Source organism: Cryptomeria japonica, chromosome 8, assembly GCF_030272615.1.
Source record: "Cryptomeria japonica chromosome 8, Sugi_1.0, whole genome shotgun sequence".
In the NCBI taxonomy this organism is placed as follows: domain Eukaryota; kingdom Viridiplantae; phylum Streptophyta; class Pinopsida; order Cupressales; family Cupressaceae; genus Cryptomeria; species Cryptomeria japonica.
This window is the reverse complement of record NC_081412.1, coordinates 53,348,872-53,374,422: the sequence shown is the minus strand read 5'-3', so window position 1 is coordinate 53,374,422 and position 25,551 is coordinate 53,348,872. Positions and strand designations below refer to the sequence as shown.

Here is a 25,551-nt window from a genome sequence, read left to right as displayed (position 1 = left end):
ATCAAGACTTATTCAGAAATTAAAAAATTGCCACACTTTTCTCCTCAAAAATTTAAATGAACATTTAGATAAAGACATAATTGAAAGCATACTAGAAAAACATTTAATTTTGATACCCTTATATGACGAGAGAATATCCTACCTCATTAAATAAATATTAAAGTACATTGATGCATTAGAAAACGTCAAAGAAAACTAGATTTGATTTGGGTGGAAAGGATTCCGTAACGCCCTTCCTACCTAATGAAAGTCTATAAAGTCAATTCGACTTTTCAACCTTCTGGAAAAATAATAGAAAGTGTAAAATGTATCCCCCAAAAAACTGCTTATAAAAATGTTTCCATCTCAGATCATCTTATATTATTCAATATTTGCATGTAATCGTTGTACTGATTTGAAGAAGTGCAATGACAACCATGAAAAATCTACCACCCAGTGATGGAGATATGATCACCATTCTTAGCATTGACGGAGGAGGCGTCCGGGGAATCATCCCTGCAACTATCCTTGAATTTCTGGAGACACAGCTTGAAGTATTTATTTCTCTCCGATCATCCCTGCAACTATCATTACATATTCTAAATCATTTCTATTGTTCTTATCATTAATAAGGTTTTGTTTTGGTTTAATTAATTACTTGATTCTGTTGACAGAAATTGGATGGTCTAGATGCTAGATTAGCTGATTATTTCGATGTCATGGCGGGGACAAGCACAGGAGGGCTTGTTACCGCAATGTTAACAGCTCCAAGCAAGGGAAAAAAACCATTGTATGCGGCCAAGGACGTTACACGGTTCTATTTGGAACATTGCCCTTCAATTTTCCCATACAGAAAGTTAGTGCCCTGCAATCTCTAAGCATTGTAATTTTGTAGAATAGGACAACTTAAAATGTGTACTAGGAAACATCACCAGGGGCCCTTCAGGATGGTTGCAATCAATTTACACTTTACTGAGAGGACCCAAATACAGTGGAGATTATCTGCACAATCTTGTTAAAGAAATATTGCGTGGCATTCGATTGAACGAACTACTAATTAATGTGGTGATCCCAACCTATGATACCAATTTACAGCAGCCTATAATTTTCTCTACTTTTGAGGTACATTTTTTTTTCTTTCACTAATCAGCTTCTAATAATATTATTTTTCCTAAATAAATATATTGGCATTGGTACATTTGTTATCTGCAGACAAAAAACGATATCTCAAAAGATGCATATTTATCAGATATATGCATTAGTACTTCGGCTGCCCCAACATATCTTCCTGCCCACCATTTTGAAACAAAAGATAGATCCGGCAATCCCAGAGAATTCAACCTCATAGATGGAGGAGTGGCTGCTAACAATCCAGTAATAAATTTTCCACTATCCCCACTACGTACTTGTCAATTGCTATTTAGCTACAACTAACTCGAATGTTTTCTACTCTACTTTCAATTAAAATTTGCAGACTTTAATTGCTATCAATGAAGTGACAAAAGAATCCATCAAGCCCAACAATGATTGGGTATCGCGAGGAAAAGCAAAGGTGAATTCATTAAAGAGAAAAACATTATTTTAACTTGGGGAATTCAACAATTATTAACTGTTAGCATTTTTTATTAGGCCAAGCAAAAATTTTTGGTGCTATCTCTTGGAACTGGATACCAAACAGCAGCCTACAAAGCCACTGATGTTGCAAAGTGGGGACTATTGGGATGGTTGTATAACAGTGGGAGGGTGCCAATATTAGAGACTTTTATGCAATCAAGTTCTGATATGGTGGACATTCATGCTTCTGTGGTCTTCCAAGCCTTTGAATCTGAACAGAACTATCTCAGAGTTCAGGTATATAAAAATTTCTTCATATATAAAAACTCTTTACCCATAAAATTTTATGTGATGTTTACCCATAAATTGTTTTATTTTAGGAAAGCGAATTGACGGGAGAGGCAGCCTCTGTTGATATCTCTACTGAGCAAAACCTTAAGAAGCTTGAAGATATAGGCCTACAACTTCTGCACAAGCCTGTTTCCAGAGTTGATTTAGAGACGGGATTATTTAAGCCAGTTAGTAATGAGGGTACCAACAGCGATGCCTTGATCAGGTAAACATGTATACATTATGAAATGAAAGACAGCGAAAATATTAGATGATTAGAATATCAATGACAGTTTCGTAATTTGTGAGCAGGTTTGCAAAGAAACTCTCAGACGAAAGAAAGTTACGAATGGATACAGCTCGTAATCGTGTGGCAAATCTCTAGTCAAATTTCATTTGGCATAGGTTGTTTTTCGTTTAAAGAGTAGATGTAGCGCATGAAACGAGCCAATAATGGACTGAAGGCCTTTCGACTTGTTTTTCTTGGAAATATATGTACTGAAAAATATCAAGAAATTGGAATTTCATTCTAAGAATGTTTTATTTAATTAAAAAATATTACTATTTTAGAGGTATTTTGCTCTAACCCGCACAAAATCAACGCCATGAAAGTAACCAATAATACAAAAGCATATAATGACTGGACTTCTGAAGAAAATACCACAGTTGGTGAAACGTTTTGCAACCACAAAAGTTGAAGCGCGTCAGACACGTTGAGTTTTCGAATTTGAAGACTAATTTAAATTTACTTACATCTCATAAAGAAAAGTACATTGACTGGCAATGACGACTCGTACAATTCAAAAAGAAAACTAATGCTAGTGCGCTCCACGGCAGACCCTGGCAATCACAGTGACACCTAATCTTGAAAACTGTGGAATGTAAACAATGTTAAAAGCTTGTGTTGGTTGTATTTGTTAGTTCTTGAATCAATTTTTCCCCTATCTTCCACTCATTCACACTAAGTAAACATGGGAAATTGTGTCTAAACTAGTTAGGACTTCCAGACTTCCAGACTATTTATTAGAAAAGATTACACAAAGACCTCAAACAAATCAAATTGAAAAATGGCTATCTAGCCCCTATGATGAGCTAATGTATAAACTAATTCATAATATACCATATCATATGCATTGTCTTAGCAACTCAATAGCCATTATCATTAAATTGTAGGATCCACAAAATCAAGTGAGACATTCATCAAAATATATGGTCCCTATAAGTCACACGTCATCAAGTGACATATGCTTATCACTACGATCCACGTCATTGGTGACATGAATGTAACTTTTACATTTTCAATTTCAATTATTTAGGAATTAGGGATTGGATGCTCTCCGTGGAAAACAAAACACGCGAGGAGAGAAAAATAAAGAAGATGTAACATTGACCATGCAAAGACATGAACGATGAAAACACGAAGTGCTTTCCAAGTGAATGCAACCATGGAGCGTGCATTGACCATCAACCTACATCCAATATAATCTAGTCAAGATTGCATTTATGGTGAATACAATTATAGATTAGGAAATATCATAGTCAAAATTCTACTTATGTTTCGTTTACACATGCGAAACATTAAACAAAAATTTGGCCAAAAATACTACTTACAAGGTACATTTTCTTTTTAAGTAGATTGTTTTATGTAGTTTTTTTTTTCAAAATAACCAAATGGAACATATTATATTATATTGTGGAATGAAATAATTTATTTTGAATCTTAATTGTAATTTGCAAAGTTCTAATTAGTATAAATTGAATGTTGTGATTTTTAAGTAAAGAAAAAAACAAAAAACTAATTCATCAAATGTTTCTTTCTGGATTATTGAAATATTATAAATTGATAGGAACAAAATATATTTTAGTTGTATGCTAAAATTCATACCTTTGTAATTATAAATGTACTAGTTTAGGCATAACTCTATATCTTTCTACATATGACCAACCTCATGATCAAGTGACAAAAATAAATTTAGAAAAGAAAGGTCGCCTATAAATGTTCTCTCTTGTTTATTAGGATTAAATATGGGAAATTAGTTGCAAGTAAAGTTATATACATGGTTAGTCAATGGGATATACTTCTATTTTGTTGCTATACATATGAGGTATGAATGAACTTACAAAATTAAAGTATTTTGTGAAGAATATTACATAATTTTAAAAGGGTACTTTGAAGTACCTATCAACTATTAGAGTACTTAAATATTTTTTGTATTTGATAGTTATTGTAATCTATTAAATTATTTTTTAACAAACATTTAGTACAAAGATAAAATATTTAAAAAATTAATTATATAAGTTCATATCATTTCTATAAAGAAAAAAAGGGTTGAGAAATTGAAAGATGGAAAATTAGCATGTTATATAATACTGATCACTATATTTATAGCTAAATGTAGTCACTATTATTCTACAGCAAAAAATATGACCAAGAAAGCATTCTAGATCTAAACACATTGAGCAGTAAGCTACAACACTCTACATTCAAGTATGAATTTATGATTTATTATGTTATGTTTATCATTTTATTGCATTAACATTTGGAAGATTTTTTTAAAGAGCATTGCATCACCACCATTATCAATCATAAGGTATAATCTTGTCAATTCAAAATTTCAATTTTTAATTATCCTTTGTCCTCCCTAACGAAAACCAAGTTCATGATATAGCACAACCATTTTTCCCTATTTTCATGTGTGTATGTTAGACATTGACAACAAAAGAGGTTATAGGAGTGTAGAGCAATCTTAGGTAGACAATTCCAAATTTTGGACAAGCAGAAACATCTCGACTGGGGTGCCAAACACATGCATCTAATACTTTTTTGATGGATTTTAGCAAGATAAGGCTACCAGACCTCTTGACTATATTTTTGAACTTTTATGTCAATTTGGACACCCATAGGACTAGGGATCCCTCCTATTGTGTCTGACACTTTTGGTTCCATATTGCAGTTACATGTTCCTCTCAGTGTGCCATTTCTAAATCTTACTTACTATGTTCGTTTCCAATTCAGTATGTCAATGTTATTAAATTGAAATCCATCATTTTTGTATCATTTAACCTAGGTCATTCACACTCACTTCACAATATCAAATCCATCACAATAAAAGGAATCATAAAGCACAATTTTTCATCTCTCTTATTAGGACTATAGCTAAACTATTTATGTTTCCAATGATATGCCATGGAGATTTGAGATCTTAGTGTGTATTCCTAATTTTGGTTCTTATTTCCCACATATCAATACCAAAATAACAATTGAATATTTTTTCTTTAATGGAATTTCCCCAACCCCTACTATGGGCTCCACTCTTATTCCCTCATTAGGGGGATCAACTCCTCAGGCTTGGTAAGAGGGGATTTGTACCTACACTCTCCAATAATTTTTTTCTGGGGAAATGTGACTAAAAAAGTAACCAAATTTTAAGATTGATGACATGATTAGTCGCCACAAACCAACAATCTCCCAATTAGAGACTAATAAGGCTCCATGCCAAAAAATCCCCCACTTGGAGATTATTCTTATAACAATATCATTATACCTATAGCTCCCACTAGATTTATGCACCTAGACTTAGATTGTTTCTCATTTTCAGTATTATAATTCTTTAAGACTAATAAAAGATAAGAATGAAATCATTTTCTCCTGAATTATTACCCTTTTTAACATATCTACAAGATTTTGGATAATGTGTATGTTTTCCAACTTCAACTATCCATCTTCTAAAACTAATCATATGAAATGGTACTTGATTTGTATATGTTTAGTCTTAGAATTAAGGGATAAGCTATTTGCAAGATGAATGATACTCTATCTATCACTATACAACCTTCTATTCACCTACTACTTTCCAAATTCCCATAAATATTTGTAACCAATTCGTATCTTTACTTGCCTCTATAGTACTAACATACTTTGCTTCAATTGTTGAAAGTGAAACAACCTTTTGTAATAATCAAATAAAATTGACTTTTGCTCCACCTGTACTAAATACATACCCTACTTTTCTCATCTTACTATCCATATCACCTTCCAAATATGACTCAACATATCCCTATAGTTTCAAATTAGAGCCTCCAAAATATAATTCTTGAGTATTAGTACCTCTCAAACAACTAAGAAATCACTTAATTACATTCCAATGCTCTTTTTTGAGATGGTTTATATACCTGCTCATTAATTCCATTATATGTGCCATATTTGGCTTTGTACATGCTAGGGCATACATCAAGCTACCAATTATTGAAGAGTATGAAAATTTAGATTGATAGGGCATCCCCTCTTACATCTTATGATGCACCTCTTTAGACAATTTAAAATGATCAAGCCCACATTTACTTACTAGTTTTGCATCCTACATCTGAAATCTTTTCAATAACTTCTCCATGTACTCATTTTGAGAAAATGTTAATGTGTGATTTTTATGTCTCTTTCTATACTCATAACAAATATTTTTATTTTTGTACCCAAATCTTTCAAAAAAAATGACTTTTACTATTTTCTTTTTAGTAACCTCATTTATATTTTGCATATTGGATTTGACAACAAAGATTTCATCAACATATAATAATAAGATAATGAAAAGTGACCATTATCCAATCTCTTAAAATAAACACAATGATCATAGTTAAATTTGTGGTAACCTTGTTTGAGCATAATAATATCAAATTTTAAATACCATTTCAGGATGCTTGCTTTAGGCCATACAAATTCTTATTTAACCTTCATAATAATTTCTTCTTGCCTTTAATCTTGTATTCTTGTGGTTTTTGCATATATATTTCTTCCTCTAAATGTCCATGGAGAAAAAATTTCTTTACATTTATTTGTTCAAGATACAAGTATTTGTAGCCACAAGACTCATAATAGTTAGATGATTTAAATTATTTTTACAATACAAAAATTATTTTATCAAAACCTATACCTTTCTTTTGTGTAAATTCCTTGTATCTTATTTCTCCTTCATATTTTTCCTATATCTTATAAACCCTTTTTTTTGCAATTATCTTTTATGTTCAAGAAATTGAATCAATTCTTCAGTCCAATTTTGTGTCAAGGAGTTTATTTCCTTTCTCATATCGTGCTCCCACTTCTTTATAATTTCTATGCATATTATTCCTAAACATAACTATAAGGCTCACCAAAATTGATCAATAAAACATATTATAATGAATGAGAGTCATTTTCATGGGTCTAATAATGCTAGTATCTCTTTTGGTAAGAATGTGATGGGCTTGTTATTCTTCTAGTTGTGGAATATTTTGAATCTTTTGCACTGTTGGAACTATATTTCCAAGGATCTCATGAAGCACTAGATATTTTATGTTTTATTTTCCTATTTATTTCACTATAACTGATCTTTGTACACAATCTTCTCATTGAATATGACATCTCTACTCTTGGCTAATGAATATGTTATTCTCATAATTCCATTAATAATAACCAAAATCATTAACTCCATATCCAATATATATGGTATCTAACAATGATGAAAATTATGGACGCAACAATTTTGTGTTACGAAATAGATGTAACGTTTATATTAATTAGAATATACATCTTCATCATGGTTAGTACGATTTTTAGGTTTATCTTTTAAAATATATATCAATACATCTTAATATAATATTTTCTTCATTAATATTGTGAATGGTGCAATTATTACAAACTTCATTTTTAGAATATACATCTTCATAAGTGGTTAGTACTATTTTAAGGTTTATCTTTTAAAAGATATATCAATACATCTTAATATAATATTTTCTTCATCAATATTGTGAATGCTGCAATTATTACAAACTTCATTTTAAAAATGTTCCTTTATTATAGTTACAAATACCCTAATCTCTAAATGTAACCCATAAAGCCAATAAAAATACATACAAAAGCCAAAAAAAGGTCTTTAGAAACTGAAGCTAGAAAGAGGTGGTGTAAGGTGGAAACATTTGGTGGGAGGAATTGCATGATTAGGTACCCATTCCTAGAGTCTATCACTATCTTCAACTATTACAAGGAAAAAATAAGTTTTCAATAATTTTAATAATAAAATTAAGAAATGTGTATACATTTTGCAAATGGGTATGCATTTCTAGACACATACCCATACTAAATAGATACCTTTTTAAAACAGCATCCTAAATTGTGATTGTTACCCATTTTTATTTCAAGCTTGAGTCCCCAATGCTAAATGGGTGTCCTTTCCTATCATTTTGTTTTCAACCAAGACTTCCCCTATATGTTTTCCTAACTTCTTGCACACACTCACAACTCACCGATACACATTTTTGTAAAATCTTGTGACAGTTTTTTATTTATGATCTATCTTTAGAGTTATGCATGTTAGGTTACTTAGTTCCATGTATCATAAGTAAAGCATAAGGAAATTAAACTTTCACCATAGGAATTTGGGCAACATATTTAATTCATTACTAAACAACTATTAAATGATTTCTAGATTTACATAACTTATAAACTAATATAAGAAGTATTTATTTATAAACATTTGAAATTTTTATATAAAAAAAATTAGATATAATATAATTATCTAAAATTTATTTTGAATTAGAACATCAAAATTTATTGTAAAAGACTTGTAATCCTATAAAATGTGATTGAGTATAAAAATTAATGCTTGTTTATTTTTATTTCATGGGACTAGTAATACTACTTTGTTATGCAATTACTCTATAGTGCGTATTTCTTTATGGGTAGTCATTTTGTGGCTATCCTAACTCTTAAATAAGTTTTATAGTCATTATTATAATTTTATATAGGTATTAGGGCCTTCTTAGGTGTTATAATTGAGTATCTAAGTTGGCTAGGGTGTAGCCAATGCATAAGGAGGTATATATAGGAGTTAGTGGCTAGTTATTATCGACATGTTGAGTATCCAGTTCTTATGGAATAATAGTAGAGGTATCCCCCTCAAAGTGGCATATTATTATCAATAAAATTTCAACATAATTCCTTTTATACTTTTCTATTGTAAAAGTTATTTCATTATATACTTTGACTAAAACATACTTAATTATGGATTATGTCCCAAACGTAAGTCCACTCAACTTGCTACCTTATTTATTCATTCATGTATATGATAGATGGGTTTCGTGAACCACTCCATTTATGAAACATCATCAATTCATTGGATTACAAAACTATCCATTTGAAATTTGATAAAATGTCATATTTGACACTTTCAAATAAGCTAACAAATTAAATTGATCTGATATTGGAGAAATTAAATGATTAAATACATTTGAATTAAACTAATATTAAGATGGCTGACTTCCTTGAAAATCTGGATAATTTATTTTTATAATAAATTTAAATATATATATATATATATAGTGTTAATGTTAAAATGAACCAGCCCAACCTTATTGTATCTTACATTGTAGTCGACCTACAATGGTTGATAGTTAAAGAAGTAGGCGAAAGTAATAACGTGATAGATCATTACCAATGAAAAAATGATTTACCGCAGGATAGATTTTTCTTACTATCAAACTGTGAGTGATCGAGACGTCGATATTTTTGATACCTCCATCAATTATTAATTTTAAAAGATGACGGATATCATGACCTCAGATATCATGTGTTTCGTCTGTCTCGCAGAATTTTTGTGGACAGGATGATATTGTAAAGAAACTTATATAATTGTAAGCCTTATTTTTAGGAGACTCGGCGATCAATTTCATCGTTTTCTTGGTAGTGTAAGGCAATAACGTCGAAGCACGATTTCGGAGAACTTCACGGCCAACGAATTTTCTTGGTTATTGCAACGTAGTAATGTTGAAGCAACAAGGAGGGAACACAGTCACTAATTTTGTTTTTGTCGACTCGGTCGTTGACACTAACATTTGCAACCACACCCCACTTGCGCACCCCTTCTTTATCGCCTATTTCTATCTCCATACATGTTACCCGTTGAAGCACTCAATCCCCTGTTTACAACTATTTGCCAACAATTCTAAAATATCAAATCTAGATTCAGTTGGTTTTAACCAGACAAGCAATTTTCTATTAATGGACTCCACTTTGTTAAATTTTTTGCATAGCAAAATACAGACTTAGCTAGGAAGTAAGAAACAAAACTTCCAGAAAACAAAGAAGAAAAATAGAGCTACAAGAATGAAATTATATTAATTCATTGTGTGTTTTACAATATGTCTGAAAGCATGATTTTATACAAAGAATGAACCAACAAAAGAACTAAAATTACGGTGGAACCATAAACTAGAGGATATGCATGAAGAGTTAAACTGAAATTACGAGGAAGATGTAGAGTTTAACAATGCACTCCTTGGTTAGCTGACACAAATCTAGCAATGCACAAATGTCGGTTACGGTGGAACACAAGTTTCCCGTTAATCACAAGCACCAAACTATTGCAGACACTAACACCTCCCCTTAAGTCTAACTAAGGACATATAAACCTAATGAAAGGAAAGAGGAAAGAAGGAAAACCCAGTGGGAATAAAACCCCCCCTCAAAATTACAAGAGATGCAACTATATGAAGTGCAGAAGAATATCCTTTGAGATACAAGAAAAGTGTGAACAACTGTCGAATGATGACCGCCAAAGTGTTGAATGAAGAACCTCCTCACAAGCCAAGATGATGATCAAGATCAACAATCTGCATGAGTGGCCTCAATGACACTACTCGAACAATAATCAGATGGCAAACAAAGGCAAAACATCTGACATTTGAAGATGCACGTGGCACATGAATCTGCATGAGTGACCCCAATGACACTACTCAACCATGCAAGAAGAAGCTACTAGTTGAAAATACAGGTGCCAACAGAGAACTGATCAAACTTGAAACAAAACCAAGAAGCATTAGCACTAACAATATAAAATCTCCCTCATAATATGACAAAGGAGAAACAAGACAGGTCCACTGAAATGATGTGTCACAAAGAAGAAGATGAAGGCAAGGCCTATGACCAGAGGTTTACGTCAACTTCCATTCTTTAGAAATCTGCCTGCAAATAATTTGTCCTTCCTCCTCGCTCTCGGGCTTTGATACCATGTTAAATTTTCTGCATAGCAGAATACAGACCTAGCTAGGAAGTAAGAAACAAAACTTTCAAAAATAGAGAAGAAAAAATAGAGCTGCAAGAATGAAATTATATTAATTCATTGTGTGTTTTACAATATGTCAGAAAGCATGATTTTATACAAAGAATGAACCACCAAAAGAACTAAAATTACGATGGAACCATAAACTAGAGGCTATGCACGAATAGTTAAATTGAAATTATGAAGAAGATGTAGAGTTTAAGAATGCACTCCTTGGTTAGCTGACACAAATCTAGCAATACATGAGTGTCGATTATGGTGGAACACGAGTTTCCCATAAATTAGGGGCACCAAACTATTGCATGCACTAACACACTTCCACATCTGGTCGAGGAGAACAGGCATCCGATCCATTTTCAGTAGTTGAACGTCCAAACAAAAAGATAAAGTCCTCCTTGTCTATAAAATAGTTTGATGTACTCGTCAACCATCGAGGCCCAGATGTCAAAACAACTCTGGCTTGGCAGCTTTACAATTCCCTACAGAATGTTGGGATCTCAGCATATCTAGATTCTGAAGAGACTGAACTGGGAGATTATTTTCCCTCTACGATAAAGAATGCCATATTCTTTTCCAGAGTGCACATAGCCATCTTATGACTGTTAGAGTAAAGTAATTAATTAACTTTGCTCTCCTCTTAAGATTTCTCTTTATGCATACATTAGTCATTTAATAATTAATATTTAATTATTAAATGCTCACACCTTAGGGTTAGGTTTTCCTTTTGGTGTTGATCTCCTTTATAAGGATTGATCTCTTGTATTATTCATGTTGTTGATTCATTTTTCTCTGATAATACATCTTTTCTCTTTGTCAGAGCCAAAACCCTTGTATCCGTTCTCTCTCTTTCTCTGTGACAGGTTTCTTGCATGCAGGTTTCTTTTGGGTTCTGTGGATTTGTATTTCTCAAATCCTACATGGTATCAGAGCTGGATCTGCTGCAGCTTGTTCAGAATTTTGAAAGATTTTGAGATCCAAGTTTTGGTTGCATCAGATCTGTGTTTGTCTTCTGTTTTTTATTTTGGAATAGGGGTATTTTTTTTCGGTGCACTTTGAGCCCAAACGGACCTCACCGTTGAGCTCGTAGCACCCAAAAACCCCTATTTCCATATAAAATTCGTCCGATTTGGACACAGTTGCACCAGGAGGCAAATTTTTTTTGGCCCCAAGGCCGTACGGCCCTAGGGCACGAAAACCGAGGCGGAAAAATAAAAAAAAAATAAAAAAAATATATATAAAAAACGCAGGTTTTTTAATCTAAAAACGCGCAGCCCAGCCGGTGCGCTTCCAGGCGGCCCCCCGCCCGGCCACCGCCGCCGCCGGCGGTATCCTCCGCCGCGCCGCCGATGCAGCAACCGCCGCCTGCGCGCCGCCCGCGCCCAGCCAGTGCGCCGCCCGCCACCACAGCGCCGCCCCCGCGCCGCCGCCCCCTGCGCCCGCCCCTGGTCGCCCAGAGGGCCAGGGGCTTATTTTTTTTAAGCCCTTGAGGGCTTAAAGGGCCTATTTGGGCTCTTTTGGAGTAGTTTTACTAAATCGGGTATAACTCGGACATTTTAGCTTGGATTTTCGAATAAAAATAGGCGTTGGAAAGCTGGTTCCGAGCCCGATCTAAAAGATGCAGATCTTTTTTTCTGATTTTTCCGTTTTGTAGTATTTTTTGCCAGTCGAAGTCAGAACAAGTTTTTTGCACTCCAGGAGCCATATCTTTTGCATACGGACTCCGTTTTTCGAAAGCAAATAGGCGTCGGAAAGGTGGTTCTGTGCTCTTTTCAGATATACAGTCTATTTCATCAGAAAAATCTTCAGGTGCTCCAAATTTTGTCTCAACCCGTTATTGCTTTCTATCATTTTCTGGCTTTCAGTTTGTACTGGGGATTAGTTTTTTGCATTGTGGGGGGGTGTTTTCTCTTGCTTTCTGTTATTTACATCAGAAAACTAGAATTTACAAACACCAATACAAAAAAAAATCAAACCCCCTTCTGCATCTTCTGTCTAGTTCTGAAAGACCACTTAATAATAATTAAAAATTCAGAGCAGTTGAGGCACAGTTTACAGGATGGCAGACAGACCTATTGAATCTCTCACACTGCATAATTACCACACTTGGAAGGGTCGCATGATGACTCTTCTCCAGTCAAAAGGGTTATGGTCCTGTTTGGATGAGGTTCAGCCTCAGTTGACACGTCCTTTTGAGATTATGCAGCACAGGAACAATATGGATCAGGCTATGGGATTGATGGCTTTACACATTTTCGACAGTCTCCAGTTTCATCTTGAGGGTTGTATCACTCCTCGAGCCATTTGGACCAAGTTTGAGGGACTTTTTGGTACTGTCAACGAGTTCAGAGCTTTGCAGCTTGAGGCAGAGTTAACTTCCTTGGTACCTGATTCATTTCCTTCTATTGAGGACTTTCTGATGAAGTTCAAACAACAAAGATCTATCTTGCAAGGTTGTGGTAAGACTAAGACTGATACAGAGTGCATTTTCCTAATTCTCTCCAAGCTTCAGGGTCCATTTCAGATCTTCTCTTCGACCTTCTATTCCACCATGGATGCCTTGGGTGCTCGACATGTCATGCCTTCTTTTGAGGTCTTTTGTGATCGTCTGACTCGTGAGCAAGCTAAGCTTAAGCAGTTGGATTCACTTTCAGGTTCACAGAACCAAGCATTGGTAGCCCAGTCCTCCAAAGGAAAACAGAAGCAGAAACCGAAGCCTAAGAAAGATTCAGAGGCTAGTGAGAATCCCTCCAAGCCACCACCTAAGTCTGATTCAAAACCACAATTCAATTCTAAACAGGGCAAATCTTCAAAGTCTGGTGAGTCTTCCTCCAAGACTAAGAAGAAATCAGGTGATCCTTGCAGTTTTTGTGGCAAGGAAGGACATCCCGTTTCCAGGTGTTGGAAACGTTTAGAGGCTTTGGAGGAAGCCATGCAGCAGCATAATATCAGTGCACCACAGCCTCCTTCACAACCCACAGGGAAAGGTCATGCTCTTTCTGCATGAGCATTGTCCTCAGCGTCCACTTGGATTCTAGATTCTGGTGCCTCTCACCATATGACACACACACAGGATTTGGTCACCGCTCTTGCTCCTACAGGCACTAGACATATTGCAGTTGGTGACTCAGCACAACTTTCCGTTCAGGGTTCAGGTACTGTTTCATTGGATGGTGGTTGTCTTCAGGATGTGCTTTTGGTTCCTGACATTTCGACAAACCTTCTATCCGTTTATCAGATTTGCCACTCTGGCTCTGGTAAGACAGTTGAGTTCTCTCCACATGATGTGGTTATTCGAGATCTTCATGATCCTGACTTGGTTGTGGCTACTGGGAGTGTGGATTCTGCATCTCACTTATATAGTTTTGATGGCTTTGAGAGTTCAGACACTGTTGGTTCCTCTCTTATAGCACATGCAGATTCAGTGAGCAGGCTTTGGCATGAGCGTTTTGGTCATGTCAATTACAGATATCTACAGCAGATGAGTACACAAGCACTTGTGATTGGGCTTCCACAGATTTCTTGTACAGATGGTGTATGTCATGGTTGTGTCCTTGGTAAACATCATCGAGATCCTTTTCCTAAGGGTCGAGCCTCTCGTGCTAAGGCAGCCCTAGAGTTGGTACATAGTGATCTTATGTCCTTTCCGACTCCTTCTTTTTCAGGGGCCCGTTATGTACTCACTTTTATTGATGACTTCTCTAGACGTACATGGGTGTACTTTCTTAAGTACAAGTCTGATGTCTTTGACTCTTTCAGGAAGTTTAAGACATTTGTGGAGAAGCAATCTGGACTTTCTATCAGGAGGATACGCACAGATAATGGGGGGGAGTATGTAAATCAGGCTTTTAGAGATTTTTGCATTGAGCATGGTTTACAGCATCAATTTACAGTTCCTTATACCCCTCAACAGAATGGTGTTGCTGAGAGAAAGAACAGAACCTTACGGGAGATGGCAAATTGTATGATACAGTCTCGAGCTATGAGTTCTTCATTTTGGGCTGAGGCAGTCAATTGTGCCAATTATATTCAGAATCGGATGCCCCATAAGGCATTACGACATATGACTCCTGAGGAGGCTTGGACCCATGTCAAGCCTGATGTTTCTACATTCCGAGTTTTTGGTAGTGAGGCTTGGGCATTTATTCCTGATGCTCAACGGAACGCCATGGAGAGGAAGAGCCGACCACTCATATTTGTTGGCTACTGTGAGGATGTTAAGGCATACAGGTTGTTTGATCCTGATTCCAGAGAGGTCTTGTTTCGACGGGATGTCCAGTTTGATGAGTGCTATCCTCAGATGGATTCTCCATCACCAGCTTCTCCCTCATTGCCTACTCCTTCCTCTTCATCTCTTGAGGATTACTTATCTCTTGAGGATGATGTAGATCATGATCCACCATCTCCACCACCACCAGTTGCTCCGTTTTTGCCGAAGTGGGCCCGTGATACTGTTGATGCAGCTGGTTCTTTGGCAGGTGATCCTTCAGATACTCGTCGCACTCGTGCTCAGACATCTGGTTCTAGTCTTTTGAGTCATACCCTTTCAGATGATCCTCAAAAGTTTTCAGAGGCGACAGGACACCCAGAGTGGGATAGGGCCATGGATGAGGAGTATTCTTCTTTGATGAAGAATCATACTTGGGATCTTTGTCCTCTTCCTAAGGGAAGAAAGTTGGTTCGGTGCAAGTGGGTGTATCGTACCAAGTATGCTGCAGATGGTTCTATTGATAAGTATAAGGCCCGTCTTGTTGCAAAGGGGTTTTCTCAGGTAGAGGGTATTGACTACTCTGAGACCTTTGCTCCTGTCGCCAAGATGAATTCTATACGCCTGGTACTTTCACTTGCAGCTTCACAGGGATGGACAGTGTTTCAGATGGATGTGAAGAGTGCCTTCTTGCATGGAGACCTACATGAGGAGATCTATATGGAGCAGCCTCAGGGTTTTGTGCAGGACACTTCTTTGGTTTGCAGACTTCGACGTTCATTGTATGGTCTCAAACAAGCCCCCAGGGCTTGGTATGAGAAGATGGACTCCTTCTTGCTTTCCTCACACTTCACACGCTGTCATTCCGATCACACAGTCTATATTCAGCATCAGGAGGGTGATCTTTTGATTCTAGTGCTATATGTAGATGATCTCATCATTACAGGTAGCTCATCCTCCATGATTCAGAGTGTTTAGAGAGCTTTGATGGAGCAGTTTGAGATGACCGATCTTGGTCTCTTGCACTTCTTTCTGGGTCTACAGGTTATTCAGTCTTCGGATGGGATTTCCATTTTTCAGGAGAAGTATGCTCTTGATATGCTTCAGTGATTTGGCATGCTTGATTGCAAGTCTGCCCCCACTCCATTTCAGTCAGGTGTTGTTTTGTCTTCCACTTGCTCTACTCCTTCAGTAGACCCCACTTTATACAGGCAGTTGGTTGGCAGTCTGTTGTACCTGACACATTCTCGTCCTGATCTTTCCTTTGCGGTTGGCCTTGTCTCTCGGTTCTCCCATGATCCTCATGAGAGCCATTGGCAAGCAGCCAAACGTATTTTGAGATATATTCGGGGCACCACACATTATGGCATTCACTACTCTTCAGGATCCCCTCACATCATTGGCTTCACTGACTCTGATTGGGCTGGTGATGTCAATGATCGGAAGTCTACTTCTGGCTTCGTTTTTTGCCTTGGTTCTGGTCCTATCACATGGTCTTGCAAGAAGCAATCTGCTATTGCATTATCATCTACAGAGGCTGAGTACCGTGCAGTAGTGTTAGCTAGTCAGGAGGTTTTATGGCTTCGGCAGTCGATGACAGAGTTTGGGTTTCCTCCAGATTGTCCCACTATTCTTTGGTGTGACAACCAGAGTGCCATTCACATTTCTCGCAACCCAGTGGAGCATCAGCGGACAAAGCACATTGAAATCCACATGCACTTCATCAGACAGTTGATTCAGGATGGTTCTCTCATCTTGGAGTATATTCCTACAGAGGAGCAGGTTGCTGACATCTTCACTAAACCTTTGGCATCTCTGCGCTATCTTCAGTTGCGCTCAATGCTTGGGGTGAAGGAAGTTGTCCTTGGGGGGTCTCAGTGAGGCCTTCCTTCCTTCATGTTTTCTTTTCAGCATGATTCTTTATCTCTTTTTGGAGAGGAGTTTTTTCCCACTGGGTTTTCTCCTTTACTCCACTTTATAGAGATTTTCTTGTATTTGGGTACCTCATCAGGCCTTGTTGCCGGGACCCTCTTTTGCTTTGTAGTTCCTTTGCTTTCTTCTGCATTGTTTGTAGCTGCATTGTAGCTCATCTTAAGGGGGGGTGTTAGAGTAAAGTAATTAATTAACTTTGCTCTCCTCTTAAGATTTCTCTTTATGCATACATTAGTCATTTAATAATTAATATTTAATTATTAAATGCTCACACCTTAGGGTTAGGTTTTCCTTTTGGTGTTGATCTCCTTTATAAGGATTGATCTCTTGTATTATTCATGTTGTTGATTCATTTTTCTCTGATAATACATCTTTTCTCTTTGTCAGAGCCAAAACCCTTGTATCCGTTCTCTCTCTTTCTCTGTGACAGGTTTCTTGCATGCAGGTTTCTTTTGGGTTCTGTGGATTTGTATTTCTCAAATCCTACAATGACCACGATATGAAGAGTCTGCTTGGTGCTTAGCTGAGCTAGCTTTAATGTTTCAAACCAAGGATAGAATTATTCCCTTGTTTTACCATGTCCAGCCTCCAAACTTTCGCCACATCAAAAATAGAGTTGCAGATGCATTTTCCAATTACGAAGAGAAGGGTACATATCCTAATCATGACATTCAATAGTGAAAAGATTGCCTCTCGAACGTTGCAGGGATCAAGGGCTACGAACTCAACTGACAGAATGAGTAAGACATCCTCATTTTCTTTCCTTCCACATACATTTTTTATATTTTGTTAAATTTTATTTTCTACAAAGTAATTTTATTGGTGACAGAATCTTTTTTATATTTAGTATATTAGATTTTATACATCTCAGTAGAGATTATGTTCAGGAAATAAGATGAAATGTTAGCTCAATTAATTGCAACCCTTCTTAATTCAATTTTTTGTTTCTGTTTTTCCTATTTTTAGTGATCTAAATAAGTTGTGCTATGATGTAGTGATGGCGATGGTCAAGGAGAAGAAAAAGAGAAAAATTCCTCTCCAAGTTACAAAATATGAGCTTGTGAAGGATTTCCAGAGCCATTGCCAGTGTAATGGGGAGATGAGAGACAAAATAGTTGGCATCTTTGGAATGGGAGGGTCTAGCAAGACCACTCTCGCCAAATATTTGTTTAATCACAAAAGTTCATAATTTAGTGGATCAACTATTCAATTTGATGTACGGGAAAATGATGTCAAAGGTACGCTCACTTCTCTGCAAAGTAAGCTTCAAAATGATTTGTTTCCTGAAAATCATCAGTCGTTTTCTAGTGTAGAAAATGGAATTGTCGTGATCTAGGATAACCTTCAAAGGAAACGCAAATCAAGGTTCCTTGTAGTTATTTACAATGCTGATAATCAAAAGCGGTTAGATGCCCTAATACCCATACATGTTCTCAATCCCAAAAGTTTGGTAAGTATCACAACTCATGACGAGGGGCTTCTTATAGAGGCTGGAGTAAGAGTCCATTATAAGATGAAATAAATGAATCTAGAGCATAGTAGAGAGCTCTTCTTCTAGCATGCATTTCATAGACAATCTTGTAAAAGTGGATCTTGTAGACGGCTTTGTCAAAGTGTGTTGAGGTTTACCTCTTTCTCTTCGAGTAATGGGCGAGCATGTTTTTGGCAGTGACAAGTCTTATTTTGAATTGCAATTAGATATAGTTAAGAAAAGACAACACAAAGTGTCAGATTTTGCTAAGGTCAAGGAAACAATGAAAAGCATAAAGAGAGACAAAAGTATGCCAAGAACAAATTGTATTCTCATCAATATGCAAATGATCAACTGGATTAACCAATACAATGAATATGAACCTGCTTATATAGGCAAGGCCATATGGATATGTGAGCACACAATCATGACATGTGGCTCAATGAGAAACAAGGGTAGGTAAGAAATACTAGGGGTAGGTAAGAGAAATAATATAATATTCCACAAGAGGTGGATGACCCACCGAATGTGGAGTGTAACAGCAAGATAAGACCACAAAAGGTGGAATTTCTCCTAGAAGCCATATCCCTATGTGCACACTTCCCTAAGTGTCTCATATCCAAACTACGAAGAGATGCATTATCCTAAGTTAACTTAAGTAAAGTGTAATAATATACATGATGAATATCTATTTACACCAATACCCCCCTTAAGTGCAACTTAGGGGAATGAAGACTCAAGTCAATAATGCAAGATGGGTCCTGGCTACGAGTCCATGATAGGTACCCATGTACAATATGCAAATCAAAGCAAAATATGCAATGCAATCTCTCACAAATGGAGAAAGGGAGAAAACCCAGTGGGGAAAAAATCCCCCCCAAAAGAGAGATGAAGGTACAAAAGACTCTCAATGAAGAAGGGCACAACCTGACAGAGGAAAAAATACGCCCCATAAGAGAGGAAGGAGAAGTTAGCTGCCCCCCCCCTAATGAGACATCCCACACCCCCAAGAGAGCTCGCAACTGTTGGAACTTACTATCAGTGAAAGGTTTGGTAAAGATGTCGGCAACCTGCTCTGTTGTAGGACAATACTACAAATCAATGACCTGATCCTAAATCAACTCTCGGATATAGTGCATATGGATCTTGATGTGTTTGGTCCACTGATGCTGGACCGAGTTCTTTGAGATTGCAATAAAGTTCTGGTTGTCACAATGTAGAACTATCGGTCGTGGAGTGGTGAACCCAAACTCTGTGAGAATCTACTGAAGCCAAATGGTCTCAGTTGCTACGTTAACAGCTCCTTGATACTTAGCCTTAGTTGAAGAGAGAACAATAGCATGTTGCTTCTTTCTCTACCAGCAAATGGGGCCCGAAGCAAGGTGAAAGTTGTAACCTTAAGTAGACTTACGATCATGAAGATCGCCAATCCGATCAGAGTTTGTGTAAGTAGCCAAGTGAAGTCTTGTGCCTGCTACATAGTGAATCCCATAGTGATGTGTACCCTGGATGTAATGAAGAATGCGTTTGGTGACTTTCCAATGAAGCTCATGTGGTTCCTGCATGAAGCAGGCAATGATCATGCCAACCATAAATGAAATATTAGGGCATGTATGAGTCAAGTAAATGAGACTACCCACAAGCTGACGATACAATGTGGCATCAACTGGTGGAGAAGAACATTGAGCCTCAATATTTGACTCCTGAAAGAAAGAGAGTTGGTGCAGGCTTACAATCAGCCATATGAAAGTGTGCAAGAATATCAAGAGCATACTTGGGTTGCGAAAGAGTGATCCCGGAAGATGACTATTAAATCTCTATCCCGAGAAAATAGTGCAAAAGACCCAAGTTAGTCATAGAAAATATGTCATGCAAAGCAGATTTGACACTACTAATGATGGATGCGGTGCTCCCTATAATGATGAAATCATCAACATAGAGCACAAGTATCAAGTGTGATTCATCCTATCACAAAATGTAGACATTCGGATCAGAATGACACCTAGTGAACCCTCTGGAGAGAAGAAAGGAATCCATCTTGGCATACCAAGCCCTGGGAGCCTGCTTAACGCCATAGAGAGATTTCCTTAGTCTGCAAACCAAGGAAGAATCTTTGATGAAACCCTATGGCTACTCCATATAAATATCCTTATCAAGACCCCCCTGAAGAAAAGCTCTCTTCACATCCATCTGATGTACAGCCCAACCATGAGCTACGACAATAGAAAGTGTCAAGCGAATCAAGTTCATGTTGGCTACGGGCAAAGGTCTCAGTATAGACAACACCTAGAACCTAAGAGAAACCTTTTAGAACAAGTCGAGCCTTATACTTATCCACACTACCATCTGCTGCAAACTTCGTCCAATAGATCTGGTTACATCGAACCATCTTTCTCCCCTTAGGGAGAGGGACTAACTCCCATGTGTTGTTCCTCATCAAGGAAGTATACTCTTCCTCCATAGCTTGGTCCCACTCAAGAACCCCTGATGCTTCCTGAAATGTCTGCAGATTAGAAGCGGTAGCAATGAATGCATGTGGAAGGTCCTAATGCTGTGATCGATATCTCCGTGTATCTAAAGGATTCAAAACAAGACAACCCATTGAGTGAAGTGCTATCAAGCCCAACAAGGTCTAGGTGGAGGTGGAGAACAAGGCTCCTCAACTGCAAGTGGACCTGGCGGAGGTGTAACCCTAAGAGTCAAAATTGAAGGAGTCTCAGCATCTGAATCACTGGCATCACTATCCATAATGGAGGAAGGTGGAGGAGGTAGAGAGGCTAAGCTAGGAGAGCTTTCCTCAAAGTGAACACTCCTCTTAATAAACACCTCATGTATCGTAGGATCCATCAATCTATATGCCTTAACATCCTCAGGATATCCAACAAAAATACAAGGCCTATTCTGAGGTTTCAATGCCTTGCGTTTCTGTGGAGGAATGTGAGCCCATGCTGGACACCCAAAGACTCTGAAATGTCTCACAATCAGTTTCCGACCAGTCCAAGCCACAAAAGGAGTAATACTTTGTAAAGCTTTGTGAGGAACCCGATTTTGGATGTGTGTGGCATAACTGATAGCCTCTACCCAAAAGGAGGGACCAAGAGAACGTGCATGTATCATACAACTAGCCATTTCTTTGAGAGTTCTATTCTTGCACTCTACAACTCCATTCTTCTATGGAGTGTATGCAACAGAATGCTGAAGATCAATCCCCTCAAATGTACAAAAATCCTCAAGTCTTTTGTTCACATATTCTCATCCTTTATCTCTGCAAAGAATCTTGACCACTTTCCCGGATTGCTTCTCCACACGAGCCTCAAAGTCTTGAAATCTATCAAACACTTCACTCTTATGAATAAGAAAGTAGACCCAAGTGAAGCGGGAGTAGTCGTCGATGAAGGTGAGGACATAGCGGGCCTTAATCAACTCATCAACTCATCAACTTTCTTGGCATGGCATCGATATTCATCATGAACATACTTCTTGCAATATGCACAAGTTGGTTTATCCTTCTTAGGTGGAGTCCCCTTCTTGGAAGAGGACGCAAAATCGCCTTGTGATGGAGAGGATGATTGTCCTTTTTCTTGTTGTGGCTTTGAATTCGATTGCTTCTTCTTGTTGTTGGAATCTTTGTCTTGACCTCTTTGATTCCCTTAATTAGCCACCAAATCCTTGGACTTGAAAGACTTGAGAAGCCCCATTTTCAACAACTTAGATTGTTCCAACATCAACATCTCTATGAAAGGGTCAAATGAAGGCATAGTGTAGGAACTCCCTAGTGTCAAACGATGAGTTTGGAAGCTAGAAACAAATGCTACATATTCTGGTACAAGCTTGTCCAACAAGTTGAATATCAACTGAGCATCCTTTTTGTCAATTCCACAATCCTTAAGCTTTGGTCTTAGCTCATTTTCTTTGGTGACATAATCTTGGATTGTATCAAAATTCTTAAGATCCAAGTTAGTGAGCTCATTGTCAATCTTTTAACCTCTGATTTCATCAACTTGACCATAAAATTTTTGAAATATATTCCAATCCTCTTTGATTGTAGAACACTTCTCAATGTGAAAAATGAGGTCATCTGATACATACTTACGCAAAGTTCCAAGAGCCATGTGATTTTTAGTGAGCCATTCTAACTGAGCATTAGGTTCGGTCTTAGGATCTAGTGGTGCTGCTATTGTTCCATCTATGTAATGCGTGAGACCTTTTTCCATTAATTTGCTCCATGCTTTAATTTTCTAAGATGCATAATTATGTGGAGTTAAAGGTGGAAATTTATGATGACTCATTGCAAATAAAATGAAAGAGCATGAGGAAGGAGAGGCGCAATCACACAAGACACCCCCCAAATTCACTCAATCAAAGAACCCCCCCCCCCCCCAAAAAAAAAGATGATTTGACACTTTAAACTTAGTCCATGTACAATGGGCCACTTGCAAAAAAATGGCAAAGTGGACTTTTGATTTCAACTTTATAACTGCCTCAATAAGGCCAAAGGAGACTCAAACTGTTAATGCAAGAGATCTAAACTAAGATCCAAGCAAATTACAAGTACCAAATAGGCCAGAAAAAGACCAAAATCTGAAAGTACAATATCCACTCAAAATATCTAAAAAATGATAATAGATTATGAAAGTAGATGAAAAAAATATGCACTTTAAAAAAAAACAACACCTGAAAAGGAGGTAGTATGAGCCCAAACAAAGCCTTTGAAGTTGCAAAATCGAGGATTGGACAGGTACAGCTGAGAGAATCCAAAAATTCTGAAAAACATGTGCACCAAAATCAGAAAATAACCACACCACTGCGAAGAACATGAAACATTAGCCCAAATAAACAAAAAATTGCACCCAGAAAAGAGCAAAATTGAGCAAGTTATGAGCCTCCAAATTTGACCCAAAAATCCAAACTGCTCAACATAGAGGGGTCTAAAAATTTCAAAAAATGATGATGTCAACAAAACATTGTGTTAAATTTGATGGTCGTATAACCGTCAATATGGTCATTCCACCCCTAGACCAGGCTAACTAGGTGCTTACGTGGCGGCTGACTAGGCGTTGTTGATGTGGCAGAAGGTATTGTTGACTGGGCAGAAAATTTGGGTGTCACTGACGTGGCAAAAAACGCGATGGGTGACGTGGCCGGCAGGAGGTGGCCGGTGGCCGACGGGAGGCATATGGTGGGTGGTGGGGGGCCAGCGAGAGGCGTTCGGCGGGCTGGCATGGCCAGCGGGGCTGGACGGGCCGCTAAGGCCGGTTTGAAGCGGAGGTCGGTGGTAGTTGTTGCACCCGGGGGAGCTGCGGAGCGGAGACCGGAGGTGGTAACTACCAAAGGAACTACCGCCGATAGGTACAACCTTCAAACACTGTAGTACAATGGCCAAAGTACGGTGGGGGGGTAGGTCATGGATCTCCCCAAAATTTCCAAAAAAAAATTTGTATCATTTTTTTAATTTTGTTTTTCAAAAATAAAATTTCAAACTCGAAAAAAAATTCTGAAATTTTTTTGGTTTTTTTTAAATCCAAAAATTTCGTACCGTACCATGCCTGAGTTGGGCAAAAAAATCCTCCACTCCCAAAATTCGACTTTCACCAAAATAGGTCGAGCTTATATTCGATTTTTATGGAAATGGCCTCCTAGACACAATGGTGAGGTCAAAAACGCTCTAGGGTGCCTCCAAAACGCACAGTACCTCAGATTTAAAAAATGAAGTCTTCCAAGATGTCTCCCAAAACCAATCAATGAAAGCCCCAATAGCTCTGATACCATGTGAGATTTTACCAAGATCAAGGGCACAATGAAAAGCATAAAGAGAGACAAAAGTATGTCAAGAATAAATTGTATTCTCATCAATATGCAAATAATGAACTGGATTAACCAATACAATGAATATAAGCTTGCTTATATAGGCAAGGCCATATGGATATGTGAGCACACAATCATGACATGTGGCTCAATGAGAAACAAGGGTAGGTAAGAAATAATAGGGGTAGGTAGGAGAAATAATATAATATTCCACAAGAGGTGGATGACCCATCGAATGTGGAGTGTAACAACAAGATAAGACCACAAAAGGTGGAATTTCACCTACAAGCTATATCCCTATGTGCACACTTCCCTAAGTGTCTCATATCCAAACTACGAAGAGATGCATTATCCTAAGTTAACTTAAGTAAAGTGTAATAATATCCATGATGAATATTTATTTACACCAACACAAAGACATTAAAGATACCCTTAAAATAAGCTATGATGCTCTCGAAGAGGTTGAGAAACAGATCTTTATGGATATAGTATGTTTTCTCATAGGGAAAAAGGCGAGCAAGGTCATAAGTATATCGAAGGATTCAGGGTGGAGAGCCAAACATGCACTTCAGACCCTCAAAGACAAGTGCCTTGTTGACCCGTAACTTTGTTTTGATTGGGATGATGTCACCCTAGAATTTGTTTTGAGGATGCACGACCACATCCGTGACTTGGGCAGAGATATGGCAGACAACGAGATGATCAATCCTTGTCGGCTGTGGCGTCCTACAGATTTTGTATTTGTTTCTTGAAACCTTAAATTCATACTGAAAATGGTTATGGTTTAATTTTTGTAATTTTTTATTAAAATAAACAGGGTTTGGGACTATATTCTATAATTTTTTATTAAGATAAATAGGGTTTGGGACTATCAATTTCCTTCTCCACCAACTTCCAACAGCTCTCCTGGCTTCTAGTCACTTTCATCAGCAGGTTCATCATAGTATTATTCTTTTGTAACCCATTGTCCGCTTATTTAGGCAGAGTCCCCTATTTTCCCTGCACGGCATTAAGAGGAATGTCCAGTTTAATTCCCCATCCCAGGGTCTTGGGACCATAGTCCTTAACCGCAAGCTTCTTCTTTTTAGAAGAAGGCTGATAAATCAGCATGTTGGCTGATTTAAACTTGTTGGCCGCCCATCTGGGGGGATTCTTGCTAGTTCTAAGGGTGACCAACAATTCACCTT

General features: G+C 37.4%; 1 protein-coding gene across 1 annotated transcript; it reads left to right on the top strand.

Moving 5' to 3' along the window:
- Nucleotides 1-340: 340 nt before the first annotated feature.
- On the top strand, nucleotides 341-2,432 carry LOC131857974 (patatin-like protein 2). Its single transcript, XM_059210793.1, has 8 exons — nucleotides 341-533; nucleotides 654-835; nucleotides 915-1,101; nucleotides 1,192-1,353; nucleotides 1,454-1,531; nucleotides 1,609-1,830; nucleotides 1,914-2,089; nucleotides 2,176-2,432. Exons 1-8 carry the CDS (start codon nucleotides 408-410, stop codon nucleotides 2,246-2,248), a joined length of 1,206 nt encoding a protein of 401 aa, XP_059066776.1. The 5' UTR covers nucleotides 341-407; the 3' UTR covers nucleotides 2,249-2,432.
- Nucleotides 2,433-25,551: the final 23,119 nt, after the last annotated feature.